This window comes from Paroedura picta, chromosome 15, assembly GCF_049243985.1.
Source record: "Paroedura picta isolate Pp20150507F chromosome 15, Ppicta_v3.0, whole genome shotgun sequence".
Lineage (NCBI taxonomy): Eukaryota > Metazoa > Chordata > Lepidosauria > Squamata > Gekkonidae > Paroedura > Paroedura picta.
In genome coordinates, this window is record NC_135383.1 from 11,963,211 (window position 1) to 11,981,847 (window position 18,637).

Consider the following 18,637-nt stretch of genomic DNA (forward strand, 5'->3'; position numbering starts at 1 on the left):
CCCAGCAGCCAGCTCAATGTTGACTCAGCCTTCCATCCTCCGAGGTCGGTAAAATGAGTACCCAGCTTTTTTGGGGGGGTAAACGGTAATGACTGGGGAAGGCACTGGCAAACCACCCCGTATTGAGTCTGCCATGAAAACGCTGGAGGGCGTCACCCCAAGGGTCAGACATGACTCGGTGCTTGCACAGGGGATACCTTTACTTTTACTAGTTCTCTGAGTTTGTCACCCATGTGCGGCTCCTATTGTCGCTTCCAGACAGAAGCAATCACAAGTCTTGCGGCATGAAAAAGGAATTCTGCCCTTCCTTGCCTAGGAAGACATGCAGGCAAAAATCCTCAGCAGCGTATTTTCGGGTTCCGATCCAAATCTACCTTTGAACACAGTTTGCAATTTATCGTGGACTTTTATCCAAAACAGTCTTAACCGATTGGTTGTCCTGTCAATATATTTTTTTATAAAAGTTAGAGAGCAACCCTACTCTGGAGTCAACGCCGGGCTCCGACACGAGCCTTTGAGGGAGTCTAGCTCAGAGATAGCGCTCAGCACGGGACCGCGATGTCACAGGGGCAGGGGTGCCAGCTGGCCACACAAGCTCCCTTTCAGAGCGGGCCCCGGCCGGGGAACAATTGGAACATTTATTTCAGCGCACGGCCTCCACGCAGGCACGGCCGCTTTGCTTAGCATGCACCCGCTCGGCCCATTCTTCTGCTGCTGCCAAAACAAGCTGGGGCTGGAAGACGGTGCTGTGGCAAGATCTTTCCGTTCAAATCGGACGTCGAAAGGTCCTCCCTGCAGAACTGCTTGCTGCGGTTACAAAACGGCATTCTGGTGCAGCCGGTGCTATTTCCAAGGTTCCTTAATTAATTAAAGAGCCAGTTTGGTGTAGTGGTTAGGAGTGCGGACTTCTAATCTGGCATGCCAGGTCCGATTCTGCGCTCCCCCACATGCAGCCAGCTGGGTGACCTTGGGCTCGCCATGGCACTGATAAAACTGTTCTGACCGGGCAGTGATATCAGGGCTCTCTCAGCCTCACCCACCCCACAGGGTGTCTGTTGTGGGGAGAGGAAAGGGAAGGCGATTGTAAGCCGCTTTGAGCCTCCTCTGGGGAGAGAAAAGCGACATATAAGAACCAACTCTTCTTCTTCAGTAATATCAGGGCTCTCTCAGCCTCTCCTCCCTCACAGGGTGTCTGTTGTGGGGAGAGGAAAGGGAAGGCAACTGTAAGCCGCTTTGAGCCTCCTCTGGGGAGAGAAAAGCGACATATAAGAACCAACTCTTCTTCTTCAGTGATATCAGGGCTCTCTCAGCCTCACCCACCTCACAGGGTGTCTGTTGTGGGGAGAGGAAAGGGAAGGCGATTGTAAGCCACTTTGAGCCTCCTCTGGGGAGAGAAAAGTGACATATAAGAACCAACTCTTCTTCTTCAGTGATATCAGGGCTCTCTCAGCCTCACCCACCTCACAGGGTGTCTGTTGTGGGGAGAGGAAAGGGAAGGCAACTGTAAGCCGCTTTGAGCTTCCTTCGGGTAGGGAAAAGCGGCATATAAGAACCAACTCTTCTTCTTCTTCTTCTAAAAAAAAACAGAGCCGTTAAGAACTATGGGATGAGCTAAGAACTCTAGAGCAGAGGGTTACGGCGGTGATGCAGTCTCTGCACAGGTGCACTCCACGTTCCAGGTGACCCCTAGCATGGCCTCCCCTCCCAACCCCGGAATCCCCAAGCAGGTTGCCTAAGCCACAGCTATTTGAGGATCCTAAGGGCTCAAGGGAGAGGGCAGCAGAGCACAAGCAGCACCTGATGCAAGACGGCGGAGGGTGTCATCACGAGCGAGGGAGAGCGTCGCAAGCCGCGTCCCATGACACTGAGCTTTAAGAGGAGGCGGCGCTGCAGAGAGGACCGTTGAGGAGCAAATGCGCTGTGAATGTGGGCAGAGGTTCGATAGAAGAGGCTGTGACTTGGCACAGAGAACGTCATGGGTTTGGTCCCTGTTAGCGCTGGTCAAGGAAAGACCATTTTTTATGCCCATGGGCTGGAAGAACCAGTTAGAAGATACGGCACTGGGATACGTACGCGAGAGGCTGGTTTCACGGGGGATGTACAAACCTGGAGCCGCCTGGTAGAGAGCCCCATTGCCAGCCCAGCTAGCTCGGTGCAGCCTGCTCTGTCTGCTGGGCCCCATGTTACAAAACTTAACCAATTCTTCTTCCTCCTCTTCTTAATTCGCCAAGAGGCCGTTCCCACGTCGGCAATAGAACGGCGCTGCATGAAATGCTTTGCAAAGGGACTTGTATAAAAGCATCTGGAACCGTGGTCTCTACTATGGGCCCAGTTTGCTGTGAGCTGGACCCCGTTGAGTAATTTTGCACCATTTCAGATGTCGTGTCAATGCCTGTGTTTTGCTTCTGGTTGGTCCTGCAGCCCAAACCCTATTTCGTCATTTACTGAACGTCCCATCTTGTGGACGGAGTCGGGCCGCTCTCTGTCGTCCGCCTCGGGTCCAAAAGGGAAAGGTAGACTAAGGACCACCGATAAGCACCCATTTTAAAAGTTCCTCCTTCTCGGAAATAGCTCACGCTGATCAGATCAAGGCGGCAGGGAGAACTCTCTTAGCAAAGACAGCATGACACAGCTTCTTTCTGTGCGCTGGCATGCACAGGATTAAAAGGGGCCGGCTCCCAGCAGCGCACTGCCTCTCCTCCCGGACCCAAATGAGAGGACGTTGGCCAAGGTTCGGTGCTGAGTGGGGGCGGCAAAGTTGCGAGAGCATCCACAGCGAATGGTTCTACCCGTGGTTCTTACAGTCAACAGCTTGAGGCTCGTAATTTGTGAGTAACAACGAGCCAACATAGCAAAGGAGTACAGAGCACATTCGATCATACCCCCCCCCCACCATTGTCATGGACCTTCCTCAATGAGAATTCTTTTAATCTACTGAGCTCTGACATCCTAGCAACCGAGAATCCAAAGTAGGGGATGCGCAGTATGTGGAACAGAAAAAATGAGGCCAGAGCCACTGTGTATAAAGATCAACCATAGTCTTCAGAAGATCATTGAGTCTAATGAATATGTACAAACAGGACGTGATTCTATAGCGAAATTCAAGTATGCATAAAGCTAAAAGCAATGTTCAGAAAAAGGGGGAAACCACAAAATTTTGTCCCAAAGACCTCAGTAAACAAAGTTGTTGCTGTTGTTAAGTACGAAGTCATGTCTGACCCATCGCGACCCCATGGACAATGATCCTCCAGGCCTTCCTGTCCTCTACCATTCCCCGGAGTACATTTGAGTTTGCACCAACTGCTTCAGTGACTCCATCCATCCACCTCATTCTCTGTCGTCCCCTTCTTCTTTTGCCCTCAATCGCTCCCAGCATTAGGCTCTTCTCCAGGGAGTCCTTCCTTCTCATGAGGTGGCCAAAGTATTTATCTTCAGGATCTGGCCTTCTAAGGAGCAGTCAGGGCTGATCTCCTCTAGGACTGACCAGTTTGTTCGTCTTGCCATCTCCCCAAAAATGGAGCACTGATCTGCAGCTTGTACCTGCCAACTTGTTCCCTGGTGGCCACACACTCCTTTGTCAAAGCATCTCTTCCCTAAAGGCCCAATCTGGGCCTGCTTTCAGTTCATCTAGGCCTTCTTCCAATTCACACTGCCCTGAGCCATACTGGGAGGGCGGCATAGAAATTTAATAAATAAAATAATAATAATTTGAGTTGGAGGAGCGGCAAAAGGCCTCAGGAGACACCTCCGGCACGTCTGTAGCCTCTTCATCATTGTCGAACGCTGGGCTTGAAGCCAGAATTCTGCACGGGACAGAGAGTGTTGGCAAAGGGAACTTTTCCTTCCTTTCCCAGAAGGCTACAACTCGAGGGCATCCAACCAGGCAGCAGATTCAGGAGGGCCAAATGAAAATTCTTCGCAAAGCGAGTGATTCAAATGCGGAATTCACTGCCAGAGGATCTACTGCGGCGCAGGCAACTTTACAAGGGTATTAAAATAGATTCATAGCGAGAAGTAGATTCATGGAGAGGTCTATCAGCGGCTACTAGCCTTGGGGGCGAGAGGGAACCTCCACCTTCAGAGGGAGTCAGCTTCTGCATCCCAATGCCAGAAAGCAACCTGAGGGGAAGGTCAAGGCCTCTGGGGCCAGTTGTGAAAATCTCCAGAGAAACTGGCTGGCTGCTGTATTAGACAGGATGCTGGGCTGAACGGACCCCTGGTCTGATCCAGGAGAGCTCTCCCTATGTTCTTATGAATCATAGAACCATAGAGTTGGAAGGGTCCACACAGGCCATCTAGTCCAACCCCCTGCTCTACGCAGGATCAGCCCAAAGCATCCTAAAGCATCCAAGAAAAGTGTGTATCCAACGTTTGCTTGAAGACTGCCAGTGAGGGGGAGCTCACCACCTCCTTGGGCAGCCGATTCCACTGCTGAACTAATCTGACTGTGAAAATTTTTTCCTGATATCTAGCCTATATCGTTGTAGTTTAAACCCATTACCGCGTGTCCTCTCCTCTGCAGCCAACAGGAACAGCATTCTGCCCTCCTCCAAATGACAACCTTTCAAATACTTAAAGAGGGCTATCTTATGCTAACCCACAATGTTTGGGGATCGCCTCCAAGGGCAAACATCACATCATGGCCGTCCACAATCCTCCTTTGCCATTGCCTCAGGCTCTCTGGCTCAGCGGGTTTGGAATTCCCAAAAGAGGGATTTGCGGTGAACATCTTTAGTGTGGCAAAAAACCCTTCTGTCAATCAAAGGGAAATTCCACTCTTCTTAGCAGTGCTTATGTCCCACTGGCTTGTTTTCAAGTCGAGGTGCTTCAGATCTGGCGGCTGACCCTGGCAAGACGGCCTCAATCAAACCATCTCCTGGCCGTGCCGAAGCTCATAAAGAGCACAAGACGCGCGCACACCCCAAATCATCCTGGCATCTGCTAAGGTCTTTATGGGCTACCCTCTGCCCAGGGCACAGGTGAGTCACGCCCAACCGTGCATTGCCACAGGCAGGGTGGAAAGCGATTACAGCTATTAAAAGCAAACAAAGTCATCATAAGCAAACAGATTCGAAACTCTGTGACTTTGCCCAGCTCTCTCCCCCCGCCCCCTCCTCTTTGATCTGCTGGTTTCACTTTCTGGTCCTGTCTTTCCAAGTAGACACAGTGTTCCTTTAGGAACACAAGAAGCGTCCCCCCCCCCCCAGCCAAGAACTACTTCCACTGAGGTCCTGGATTACACACACACAACCACAGAAGTTATAAGAGACGATGGCCAAACTGTAGCTCTCCAGATGCCCAGGGACTACAATTCCCATGAGCCCCCGCCAGCAGGGAATTGTAGTCCATGGACATCTGGAGGGCCACAGTTTGACCACTCCTGTGTTAGATGCTCCCCCCCCCACACACACACACACACAAACACATTTTTGCTGTCACATTGCAACTGACTAGTAGCGATGCCAGGAAATTTCCAAGGAAAGAGGCACTCTCACCGTGACCATGGTATTCCTTGAAGGTCTCCCATCCAAACACGAGCCCGCTTTGCTTCCAAGATCTGCCAAGACAGGGCAAGCTTGGCCCTATCCAGGTCAGGTACGACAGATGCTTGGGAGAGGAGAAACAGTGCCCGCCTGTGCCTGTTTACTTATAACTCAGCCCATGGCAGGAGGGCGGGGGGAAGGTTGCTCCTCGGAAAGAAGCCCAGCTAAATCAATGGAGACTTCACTTCTGAGTAAACATACACTGAGTCCTGAGCTGCATATCTTCCTTCAAGGGCTGCCCCTTCCCCTTCTGCCAATTCTTACAAAACCCACCCCTAGGTGTACTTCCTCTGCTCTGATTCCTCTGTCATCACACTTGTGGTCGCTGCCTCTCCCTCTCTCCTTCTTTTCCTGCACACCCGAGATCCTAACTTCAGAATCCAGTGGGGTGAAATGGAGGAAAGGAAGGAGAGGGAATGGATTGTCAGAAAAGAGCCTTGTGGAGTTCCAGGCAGAGATCTTTTTATTTGTTTGCCCTCTTCCTCCTCTGCCGTGGATTTCCCCATTTCCTGGTCTGAGCTGCTGCTAATAGATACTATTCAAAAGGAGGCCTCTTCTTTCTTCCTTCCTTTTTTTTTTATTAAGTGGTCGTTCTTTTTTCTATGGAACGGATATTAGCTGGCTTTGCATTTTATTGCTCTGTTTTGTAAGGAAGTGGCTTCGGGTGCATCACGCCCGCAGGCAAGGCAATAAGGCTTCAAATGAAATATCACGGCATGCCCAGAGTCTTAAGTGGCGACGCTTGGTTGTTTTGAAAAGGAGGCTGGCATCTGAGAACATTGCCAGCTTTACCAGCTCCTCCATCTAATCTCCAGCAACCGTTTCTGCACCGTAGCTGGGGAAGGAGGCCAGAAGAAGAAAACCCTTTAGAAACAAGATCCAGGTTCAAGAGGTAAGCATGGATCCACAACAGTACAACCCCCCTGGGAAGGAACTACATCTCATGTGCTGTCAATTTTGCTCTCTACCCTACAACAGCTTCCAAACAAGAAGCAGAGAGCAGAATACAGGTCTCCTCCGCTCTCCATCCTCGCAACAACCTTGTAAAGTAGGTTGGGCTGTAAGACAGTGAGTTGCCCAAGGTCGCCCAGTGACCTTGAATGGCATGAGCGGGGTCTGAATCGAGGTCTCCCAGGTCCAACACTCCGAGAACTGACCACCTCGAGGTGGCTGCATGTGGAGGAGTGGGGAATCCAACCCAGTTCTCCAGATCGGAGACTGCTGCTCTCAGCCACACTGGCTCTCCGATACACGGGCTAAGAGCATCTGCCTTCCCAACCAGCAGCTGTTCTCTGGAATTAAGATTCAGTTGGCACCCGGATCGTGGGGATTGCTTCTTACCCACTATGCCCTCCAACAGTCAAACTGATAACACCAGATGACCTCGAGCTTTCATGCTGATCCTCAGGGCTCCATTAATGCTCTGCCCATCTTCTCAACGGCTGCAGATAAGCCCGAGGTAAACCCACACCGCAGTTTCCACAGCCCAAGAAGACAAGAGCGCTGAAACCCAAAACTATTCCTTCTTGGCGCCTTGAGACACAAGGAAAGGTGGAAGACGTTGCACAACTATTCCGAAGGCAGAAAGCCACGTCACAACAACAACAAAAATCCCACAAGCCCTCACACCACATGCTTTAGCGCAGTGGTCGCTGCAGGGGAAGCAGCTTGTCAGGGTGGGCGCGCCATCTACACAACAGCCTTGCGGGGTAGATCGAGAGGGAGCGTTCGTCTGTTTGGAGCAGCGGAAAAAGAGCGAGATCGGCATGGTGGGACAAGAGGCAGAACTGAACTGAGAAACCCTGGGGGGGGGGGGGGAAACAATTTATAGACAATCATGAACCATGGATCTTCACGCCATTGGTCAGTTTTGGTTTCATTTCTGTAAAAGGAACCCTTGCCTAATGTTATGGTTGGAGGTCACGACAACATGAGGAACTGTACTAAAGGGTTGCAGCATTAGGAAAATGGGGAATTACTGCTTTAGTGTGTCACCTGGTTCCATTTCAAAGCAGGAAGGGAAATCTCTGCTCACTTGGCGATACTCCGGCCTACCCCGGTCTCATCAGACCTCAGAAACTTAGCAGGGTCGGCTTGGATGGGAGACTCCCAAGGAAGTCCAGCATGGCAATGTGCAGACAGCGGGGAAGCCCACCTCCGTTCACCTCTTGCCTTCAAAACCCCACAAGCTGTGACTTGATGGCAAACAAAACACCCTTCGGGGCAAAGCCGCCGCTTGTGTCCTTTGGACAGATCTTCAAGCAAAGGCTATGCTTGTCAAAAGCCACTGTAGCACAATCCCACAGAGTCTCATACATACCATTTCAGTAAAATATACAACAGCTAGTACGGCAGAAACAATTTATTTTGCGATTCGACAGCTTCGGGGACTGAGATACAAGAGCCTTTGTGCCCTCGAACACGTGTCTTTGTGGCTGTGAAAAATCCTTGTGCCTTTCACGTGCCTTGTGAAAAATCTACTTTTCCAATATCTGAGCGTCCACAGGAGAAAGCCACCTTTGACTCAGAGCCCACGCATCCTCCAGGCCTCCAGTTTCCTGTCTCCCTTGCATGCTTCCGTGACTGGCTTTTAAAAATGCTAATTTCTGTTCTCCGGAAAGGAAGGAGTTTCTTTTAAAGTGCGTGACCACTGCCCCTAACATGTTGGCCGGCAGCTTGGAAGAAAGGAAGGTTCAACGGATTGGGTCCCACATGTCACCAAGTTGCCCCCGAGACATTTCTCACTGAAGAATCGCATGAATGCAGGGCGATCCTGTAGACATCTGATATCCCAAAATTACCATACTTGCCAAACAACACAGGGCGGTCCTGCAGTACAAGTTGCATTAGGACACTGTTCTCGCACACTTCACTATCCTGTCTGTACACAGGGGAGGAGGAAACAGGGCTGGCCGGGAAGACCACGTGGAGGTGAAATCATTTGGGGCTGACGGGCCAGCAGATGGAAACTGCCCCCTAGGAGTTAAAGAGGAATCGGTCCCTGTTCTTCCAAGGCCCACTTTTATGCAAGGAGTAAACAGGAAAGATTCAGCAAGCCAACACCGCAGCAAAACATCTGACTGCTCCCAACACAGGGAAAGAACGGGCATTCTTCCCACAATGTATACATCTGGGTCTAGCTACTCTTCTCCGTCCCGCTCAGCTAAGGCATTCCAGACTACCCGTTTCACCTAGTCCAAGGTGCCAAATCTGTCACTACCTCCTGCCCTGGATCGCCCACTCCAAGCAAACCTAGGCCCCCCTCTGTTCTTTGCCCGGAATGCCCCTCTTTGTTGACCACTCAAAGCAATAATGCTGAGTCCCCCGTGTCTCCCTCCCACCCTAGCTTCGCCCCATTGCACCCAGCTCCTTCAGTCTCAGAACCCCCATTTCCCTCCCTTGGTCAGCCCCACAAGTTCTATTCTCAGATGTCTGCCAAGATCTAGGGCAGCAGGCCATCACCGCAAGCCCCTCCACCCCTCAGCTTCTCCTTTCCCTAACATTTGACTCCAGGTATCTATTTATCCTGCCCAGGCTGGCTAAGGAACATGAGCCTGAGGATCTGAACCCAGGTCTCTCCACGCCAGACCTGGCCCTACAGTCCTCCCAAGTGTTTTTCTTGCCACCAGCACTCAGTGAGGTCACGTGAATTCTACCCCCTTATAAGAGTCTCTGGCCTCTTATCTTAACTTCCCTCCCTACTAGTTCGGCAGAAGCAATTTTAAAAATGTGATCTTTTAAAAAGTCTATCCTCCCCCCCCAAAAGACACACTCCCAGCCCCCCCACAGCTCCCTTTCCTCTCCCCCACCCTGCAACCCTTTCAAAGAATCCTCTGGGAGAAAGCCCCCCAACCTGTCTACCACAAAGCAAATAACTACCTGCCCCACCCACTCTGGCCCCCACATTTGCAGAGAAGTTCCCCATCACCCAAAGAAGACTCCCCCACATTCAGAAATATTTTTATGTGAGTGCGTCCCCTGCTTTTTCGCAAGTGAGATCCTACTTCTACATGTTGTCCTAAAGGCATGCAAGGGTGGTGTGTTGTCCATGCATATCTCCAGATATCCATGGACTACAATTCCCATGAGCCCCTACTTGCAGGGGCTCATGGGAATTGTAGTCCATGGATATCTGGAGAGCCAGTTTGCCCACCCCTGAAAGCATCACGTGCCTCCCCAACTTTTTGTCTCCTCCTCCTATAACCTACTGAAGCCCATCCTATTCACACACCCAAAACTCCATATATTCTTCTCCCCCCCCATGCTCTTCAGAAAGCACCCAACTTTTGCCCCTTCTCCCCATGCAGCCCCTCCCACTAGCCCCACATCCATTTTGCTACCCCCCCTCCCAAGGCAATTGTTAGCCCCCCTTGTGCCCCCAGTCTCATTTCCCCTTGGAGCCCCCCACTTCTTGCCTCGCCCCGCTAAGCCCCTCCCCCTGGCTGAGACCCCCAGCCTTAAACTCCGTCCTCTGGCCACTCCCACTGGCCGCTCGTTGAACCTCACTGGCTCCCCCCTTTTTCTCCTTACATGGTACAGCCGGCAAGGGTCCGTCCTCCGCCCCTCCTCGCCTCCGCTTGGCGTCCTCCTCCCCGGCAGGCCGAGCTCAGACTGACTGAGCCGGAGGGAGAGGAGTGGGCGAGGCCCGGACCGGACAGAGGCGGAGCCCGGCCTCCATGCTCCGCCCCTCGCCCGGCCCGCCAGCCATACAATGCTCAGCGGCAAGACCACTGCTATGGCAACGGGGAGAGGCGGGGCCGAGCGTCGGTCACGCGGGTGCAAAGGCGGGGTAGGGTTGGGGGAAGAGACAAGAGCCGAGCCAGAGCGGCCGGAGCCATAGAGGTTAAACCTAGAAAAGCCGGTCGTGACAATTCCTGTCAGCGGCGGCGGAGTATAAAGTTCGCGGGTTCGAATCCGATGGCGTTGACCGAACTGGGGAGGGGGTATATGAAAAATAAAATATTAAAAAAATACTTTTAATGGAAGGGAGGTCAACTTTAAGGATTTAATTGGAAGGCAAGAAGTTGCCTTTGTTTTCAGAATGGTAGGTGCGGAGAAATTCAGGGTCAGAGCCCACTTGCTGAAGCAGCCAAATCCTGTTTCCAAGCACATCTTATTTCTGCACAAATATTTCTGAAGACAAAAGTAGAAATTAAGCCTTCTAGCCTCATCAGCCCGGCCAGTTTCCTGGGTTTAAAATATTGCCGGACTAAAAAAGGCCCACTATAAGTGCTGTCCAATTCTTTCACTTTCTTCTATTTTGCTTTCACTTTCTCCTATTTTGAGGCAACTGACAACAAACAGCATGGAGCCATTATTGCAATCAACATTATGTGTTTATTGAAAGCCAGCTCAGACACCTGGCCCTAGAATGTTCCTAAACAGAAAAATACAAGAAATGCAAAAAAAAAAAAACCACCTTAAATTCCAGTAATGTAAGATTTACAGATATTAAGAAGCGAAGATATCTCCAGTACAAACAAAGATACAGCACACTGCAAGGACAAGGAAGTGCTACCATTAGGGCAGAAAGAAAATTCATAGGGAAAAACAGTACATCCATCCCCTACAACCCAAAAGGACCGAGGGGGATACTTCTGTCCTTCCTCCATAATATTCATTCTCTCCCAGTTAATGCAGACAAGCTGTAGGGATGCCAAAGGGATGGGTGGACTTTTCTAAATCTAGACCACCACCTTCTCACAGCAGCCATTTTGAGCAACGGATAAGGTCTAGTCATGTCCATGCTCACAAATGTCTTTCATAGTATTAATTCCCTTGGATATCAAGCAATATTCAGCCTAAAGAAGAGAGTTCCATAAAGCTCATATGCTGTTCGGGCAGTGCACGATATAGCAGAACACAAAAGCACTTCTATTTTTATTTGGTTTTGTGCCAATACCCGCAGATCAGAGCTGTACCACCCGAAAAGAATAACTGCCACATTTCAGCAACCTTTTAAACCTGGCTATGGTCCACTAAGATTAAGATCGCCTAATGTATTGACAGAACTGCTCGTTCTTCCAAGCATGAGTATTTGCAGAAGAAACATTTGCTAATTGAGAACATTTTTATATCATAAATCATACTATTAATATTCCAGAAATAGTAGCAACCCTGTCTTGGCTTGGGGGCCTCCCATAAACTCCAGTAACCCCAAGCCTCCTAGGAAATTCTTGCTGGTGATTTCCCTATTCTGCACAAACTTTGTAAAAAGCCAAGGGAGGTGGGTCTGATACCTTATCCACACTACACTATCAATACTGCCAGACAAGCTGTGATTCTATGCCTGGACTGAACCACTTCACATTGCAGGCAGCCATTGAGAGCCAGTGTGGAGTGGTGGCTATACTATGGATGCAAATCTCCCTCCCTGTCCATGGATGATTGTTGGATGACTCTGGGCCAGTCACAGGCACACCTATCTGATTGTGGTGAGGACAAGGTGGACACAGGGAACTCTGAATGCTACTTTGGGCCCCAACTGGGAAAAAACACAGTTAAAGTTTTTAAAGTTAAAAAAATGAATGGGGCAATCTGCTCTGTCCAAATCCATTCCCCTCCTACTCTAGTGGTCTTTAATCTAGCACTCCTTTGATTAAAAGCTATTCTGCACTGATTTTTAATAGAAAAACATTCAGTGGAGAGATCTCTCCCCACATTAGTTGCCCATTGACCAATCCAACTGTTGTTCGAGAAAAAAACTTGCCTACGCGTGATCTGAAAAGCATCCTGCACCCAGCTCATTTGGCTGACAGCTCCAGGCAATTTTCCAGTATGGATGACTTCCATTAGGCTCACTGTTTTCTTTTTCTTCTCTTGTTTAGAGACTTTTTTGCTTCCTCAAAGTGAGAGACCCAACGTCCCATCTGGATACCGGCCTCCACCTACTTGAACCCAACAACGGCAGCTTCGGCTGGTTTAACTACAGCCATTTCCCATGGGGGAGCCAATGTGCAGCAACACAAGAGAGAAACTCTCTTCCTTTCCCCTTTTTATGAACACCCGGACTATACCTCTCCCCTCCGATATCTGCCACTTGCACTTCCTGAGATGCAAGACAACCAGCCTCCAAGCAAGCCACCAGCTGGCTTACAAACCACACCTGTGAGCATCTTCCATGGCAGTCCTTCTCCAGGTGTTAACAAGCGCCTTCCACCGGTTCCCAGTTCTCAAGGTCCAGATCCACCTGAATCCCAACTGGCTGTAAAGGTAAGAAAAGTGCTGAGAAAAGACAACAGTTCATTTCTAAAGGCTGAACAGTAGAAGAGGTCCTGGCCTGCCTGAGAACTTTTGCTGGCTACCCAGGAAAGAAGTAGAATTCGGAGGGAGAGATGCCAGGGGAAACACGCCCTCTGTAGACACTCAAAAGTACTGTCAATAGTGCTATCATATAATTATCCAAATGCCCAATATTGTGACTGGTGGTGCACAAACAAGGCATTTTTACACCCCATCACCCGAAGAGAGAGCATCCATCAATTGGCATTCATTTATTTTTGTCTTGGAGATTTCAGTAGGAATACTGCATACCTCAGCCTGGTACTATCTGCATAGCCTGGACCCTTGGTCTGCCTACCTGCAGTCAGGCTTCCCTTCCTGACACCCCCATGTGGGAAAAAGGTGCGATTGGATTCTAGTACCCCCTTCCACTTTAAGTGATGCCCTGCACTCGAGAAACACAAGTGGTTACCCATTTTCCTGTTGGGGCTCCAGCACACATAGGAAGACTGTGGCCCCAAGAGGCCATCTTCAATTGTCCTTCAGTTGTTCTCACCTGCCGAGGGGATTTTGTCAAGGACACAACTCGACGGCCGCTGGGTTTCCCACAAGACTCCTTGTCGTTCTCTAACAGCACTCGAGTACTAGGCACGAAGCTCCAGGAATGACCCAGCGCCGGTTTGATTTGCCCACTGCTAGCGTCTCGAGTCACGTGATTGGTCACCTGAAAGAAAATGGCTGGCTCCATCTTTGCGACTGCTCTGCCACATCAAGGCGATGGACAAAGCAATTGCTCCTGCCACCCTCTGCACCAACAAATGACGCTTCAGAAGAAAACTGAAATAATTTGGGGTGAAGGAGAGGAGGCTTTTGCCAAAAAACAAACAAACAGAAAACACCACCGAACAAACAGAAAAAGCTTAGCACTTGGAATGACAATTCTCATGTCAACATAAAGGCAGTGAGTCATAAGATTTATGCCTTGAAAGGACGTGTTTCACAGGAATATGGGACCAATTCACCAATCCCTTTCTTAATACATATACAAAATCCTCTTATCTTTGCTCTTTGGGGGAGGGAAGTTCCAGAAGAACTGGCACGTTACGATTGGTTGGACCAGCTGCTGCTGATAATCTCAGGCGTTCAGAAGGACCTCTGAAGCTCTGGAAAGCTGCTGCCAGTCAGACGGGCAATACTGAGCAAGAGGGACTCTACACAGCTCTGTACATGCATAATGAGCTGTTTGGGGCGCAGGGGGAGAAGCACTCACCACAACGGCCAGCCCAAGCTCCTTGGCCAGCGTCTTCAGCTCCCGAGCCACGTGCATCATGAGGGCCATGCCTACAGAAATAAATACCCATGACATCCCAAATCCTTTGGCCCAAAGAGCAATGCCTTTCACCACAATGCTTTTCACATCTTCCTACACACAGCGTGCAGACAGAGCTTACAATAATCTGGATACAGTGCCTTGTGATACTCTGGAGGGGTACGACTCCTGTAACGTAATGCATACTTCAGACACACACCACGTCCCCCACCTCTGTGTATTTTCTCTAGCTTGTAGCTGAGTCACTGGGGTGACACAGAACTTTCACAAACATTCTCAGGGCCAGAGGTGAGGGGTCGAGGTCAGCTTGTTGAGGAACAATGCAAAGGCAGGAAAGGATTTGGGGGAAGGGGAGATTGTGCCTTTTAGAACAGGAAAAGCAAGAGCCCGTGTTTTTTTTCCCACCAGTTACTCAGTTTAAAGCACGCTGCCCATTAACGGTGCTAACAACATCAGTGTTCATGGGAAGAAAGACACAGACGGGCACTTCTAATGCTCACCATCAGGCTGCCGGATTCCCAAGAGAGGGTAAATCACAGCAGAGGCAGAATCCACCACTAGAATATTCACCGGCGCAGACACACTTATAACCTGCGGAAAGACACAGGGAACCAAAGGGCCAATGAAGAGAAGGAAAGGAAATGGGCAGAGAGCAGCTATGGCCGGAAACAAGAACCCACCCAGGACTACGCCACACCCCAAGTCCCAAATGAGAAAATGTCCCAGAGTTCCCTGGGAGCAGATGGACCAGGCTTCCTCAGTCGACCTCTGGCTTCAGAACAAGCCCAGCCCGAACATTGATGGAGGACAGCCTGACTCTCCTTCTTTCTTTGTTTGCACAATTCAACCCCGAGGTTATCAGGGGCTCTGATCCGAGGGGCTCCCACCTCCTGAGCCATTGTGCGATGGAATTCATGCAAGACATCCAGCAGCTTGTAGGCATCGAACACACGAGCCACTTGGATCCTCTGGAGCGCCTCCACCTGGACGGAGGAGAGGATCAGACAGGTGAGATGCAAAGGCCTCCCTGAGCCAATCTGCTTTGAGCACGTCACAGACTTAAAAACCCATCCTCTGGGCCTGGGCATGTGGGGACACGTTCTGGCCCTTCCAAGCAACCACTGACCTGTCCTTCCTCGGCCTCTGTCCTGCCCTCCAGCAACTGCAGCAAGCGAGTGGCTGTGAAGCCCCCGGTGGAATCGACGTACAGGACCCCCCGCTTGAGGTTTTCGGAGACGGACGCTGCAATGTGGAGGCACACCTAGACACAGATGGTGAGAGCAAAACAGGATGCCCAAAAAGCAAGGTCAAAACATTTCCTTTAAGATGGATAAAGAGAAAGGCTGCCTCTTGTCCGATGTTTTGCTCCAAAGTCCACCTACCTGCGTTTTGCCACTCCCGGGTGATCCCGTAAGCTCCATCACCTCCCCGGTGTACAAGCCCCCATCCAGAAGTTTGTCTAAACTAAAGGAGGGACAGGTGAGGAATCAAAGGGGATCATCGATACAGGTGAGTTGTTGTCTTGGTTTGAAGCTGCAGAACAAAGTTTGAGTCCAGGGGCACCTTTAAGCCCCACAAAGTTTTATTCTAGGTATAAGCTTCAGGGTGTATGGCACACTTGCATGGCCTCTATTCATTGCTATGAATTTCCAGTAAAAGAAGAAGCCAGTGGGAACACATTGTGGGAACTCTCCACCCTTTGGCATCTCTGCAACCATAGCCCTACACCAGGGGTAGTCAAACTGCGGCCCTCCAGATGTCCATGGACTACAATTCCCATTTGGAATTGTAGTCCATGGACATCTGGAGGGCCGCAGTTTGACTACCCCTGCCCTACACGGTCCAATTTTAGTTCATAATTGTCAACAAGGACCTGGACAGGACTGAACCTTCTTGCCTTTTGCTCCCCGTAGATAAGATGGCGGTGGAGCTCTTGAGCTCTTCGTAGAGATCGGCACCGTTGACAGGGAAGGAAGAAAACTGAGCCAGCAACACACGCCGAACAGCAACCAAGGCCTTCAAAGAAAGGAGACGGATCCAAGCTGAGCCCCGGGCTTAGCCTGGAAGGTCCCCAGCCAAAGCCCAAAGTTACGGGGAGCAACATGCTACTCGGAATGCAAAGAACAAAGATTATCTTAGTCACCTGACCTGGATAGCCCAGGCAAGCCAGATCTCGTCAGAGCTTGGAAGCTAAGCAGGATCAACCCGGACAAATATTTGGATGGGAGACCTTCAAGGAACACTAAGGTCATGATGTGGAGGCAAGCAAAGGCAATTGGCTGTCAGAAAATATCCTGGCTACATTACACACAAGCCATATGATGAGTAATAAATATCTTAGTCAATATATTGCCCAAGAGACCATTTCTTAATGAGGAGGGCCCCACAGCTCACTAATAAACCTCTTGCTTGGCATTACTAAAGTTTAGCTCTGGCATCTCCACCTAAATATGGATCTTGGGCCTGTTCCATAAGCCAGCCTTCTCAGGAACAAATTCTGAATATTATTTATGATCTTACCCGGTCTACTTTGCCCCTAGAACCTGTAGTTGCGTTGCTCTATTATCGAAAAGACTGTGCGCGTCTTCGCCACAACTAATAATAAATTAATAATAAACTAACTCCTACATCCTAATGGAATCAGCCAGATCCCCAATGTTGAGCAGACTGCAGGGCCTTAGAAGAGTTCTTACTGCTCTGGAAATGAGTCAATGAAATGAGAACTGTAACCCCTCCGTGTGCTGAAAGACACAAGTGTTGTAAGGCCAACTCTTACCTTGTACGATAAAGAACATTTCCGAGCAATCATCTCCAGATCTGACGAGACAAGGTCCATCACTACAAAGGGCATTTTGGAGGGGGAAAAGAAACAGATGGTAATGACTGTAAGTGTTAGCTATTTCCCCTGCTGACCGCCTTTGCTAGGTATTTATGTGTGCATTTTTAATTGATTAAAATATTTCTACCCACTTTTTCGTTGTGGCTCAAAGCCATGTATATAACCAAGATTAGAAGCATACAAAAGACATAAAAAAAAAAACAACCTACTTCTCACCCTAGATCACAGCAGCTTAAAGCCCATTAAAGGCTCTCAAAAATAAAACTGCCTTACAGCGTGTCTAAAATCATTCTGACGATAGCATACTCCCCTACCTCCTCAAGGTAGGTCTGACCTCTCTGCAAACCAGAATACATTAAGATTAAAACTGTGCTTTAAAATATAATAAAGCTGAGAGAGCTCTCAGAGAACTGTAAATGACACAAGGTCACTCAGCTGGCTGCATATGGAAGGCTGGAGAATCAAACCCAGTTCTCCAGATTAGAATCCATTGCTCTCAACCACTACCCCTTGCTGCATCTCATGGTGATTTAAAGAGGGTTGCATGGCATGTGCAGGGTTGCTTTAAAGACTCTTTCCCCAAATAGAGCACAAGGATCCTTCCTATTTTTGCTCCCCTCCCAAAAAAGTCCAGCCTTTACCTGTTTTGACACCGTTGTCTTTCAGCTGCTGCACCATCTCAGCCGTGAGGCCAAGGCAGAGCCCCACACGGAGGAGCATGACTCTGCCGATGTTTCAACCTAGGCAGGAAGACACAGGGGGCTGAACGGCTTTTGGACACACAAGAAGTGAGACCAGGTGAAATGCACACTGTGACACCAAGACAAAAAACGAAACACGTTGCTGTTCAATTCTATTCATTATACCCTGAATCACTGTGTCTAGATGTCAGGAGCAAATCAGGAGAAGATTCAGGTGTTTGTCTAAAGCAGCAAGGCAAAATATGAGTCCAAGGGCAGCTTTAAGCCCAACAGTGTTATTCGTGTGCATGCACACTTCCTCAGACAATGAACATAAGCCTTCTCGGGGAAGTGTGCATGCACACTAAAGCTCACACCTTGAATAAAACTCTGTTGGGGCTTAAGGGCGTCCCTGGGCTCCAACTGTGTTCTACTTTCTGAACAGAGGCTGGTTTTTGCAAGAGTGGGGAAAGAAAAGCATGCAACTACCTGGCGTGTTGGCGAAAGCACAAATGCATCCACAAGATCCGCTTTCCTGCTTTCCTTCCGCAGCGCTAAAATCTCCACGCATCCCTGAACCGTTTCTAAAACTTGCAACGCTCTATAGCCTGTCTTGTTCCTAGACCGGCCAGGTCGCCCCCATCCACCCACTTATGCTTTGGCTCATTTGCGCCACCTGCTGGACGTGGCGGCAGCATTCCTCCCAACTGGAGCCTTGAGATCCGACCCACGCAAGCTGGCGCTGGACTTCTCTTTTATTTTGAGCAGAGAAGGGACAGCGCTCGGTTTTATCCCCCACTAGGGGCTTCTGGACACACATGCATATCCATGCATGCAAACAAATGAATGATAATGAGATCGCAACCCGATTGCACCAGAACGTAGAACCTCCGTGTTCAAGGGCAGTATATCTCGGAATGCCGGTTGCCGGCAGTGACAGCCGGAGGCTACAGGGGGAATGGTTTGATCTCTGCCCCTGTCTGTCTACCGTTTAAAAGAATCGAGAAGAATGGCCTTCCTTTCA

At 49.8% G+C, this 18,637-nt stretch overlaps 2 protein-coding genes and 1 long non-coding RNA gene across 4 annotated transcripts in view; 1 reads left to right on the top strand and 2 right to left on the bottom strand.

Moving 5' to 3' along the window:
- The window catches only part of RFFL (ring finger and FYVE like domain containing E3 ubiquitin protein ligase), a 24,124-nt gene extending 13,868 nt beyond the window's left edge, over positions 1–10,256 (bottom strand). The window contains exon 1 of one of the 2 annotated variants that reach the window (XM_077312186.1): positions 10,074–10,256. Coding sequence is in view for 1 of the 2 variants with exons in the window: in XM_077312185.1 (XP_077168300.1) it covers positions 5,496–5,504 (9 nt within the window). In the remaining variant the exon portion in view is untranslated. Of the gene's footprint in view, positions 1–5,495; positions 5,597–10,073 lie in introns of those variants that run through there. The other variant, XM_077312185.1, reaches the window with a different exon arrangement.
- Positions 1–16,141, top strand: part of LOC143824691 (uncharacterized) — a 25,810-nt gene extending 9,669 nt beyond the window's left edge. The window contains exons 2-3 of the long non-coding RNA XR_013226835.1: positions 12,371–12,755; positions 16,008–16,141. This is a non-coding gene — a long non-coding RNA (uncharacterized LOC143824691). The remainder of the gene's footprint in view (positions 1–12,370; positions 12,756–16,007) is intronic.
- Positions 12,524–18,233, bottom strand: RAD51D (RAD51 paralog D). Its single transcript, XM_077312187.1, has 11 exons — positions 18,103–18,233; positions 17,575–17,673; positions 16,871–16,932; positions 15,992–16,110; positions 15,477–15,558; positions 15,221–15,355; positions 14,982–15,077; positions 14,595–14,685; positions 14,035–14,105; positions 13,321–13,488; positions 12,524–12,747 (listed from the first exon to the last, which is right to left on the bottom strand). The coding sequence occupies exons 2-11, from the start codon at positions 17,651–17,653 to the stop codon at positions 12,685–12,687; spliced, it is 966 nt and encodes a 321-aa protein (XP_077168302.1). The 5' UTR covers positions 17,654–17,673; positions 18,103–18,233; the 3' UTR covers positions 12,524–12,684.
- Between the last annotated feature and the right edge of the window lie 404 nt (positions 18,234–18,637).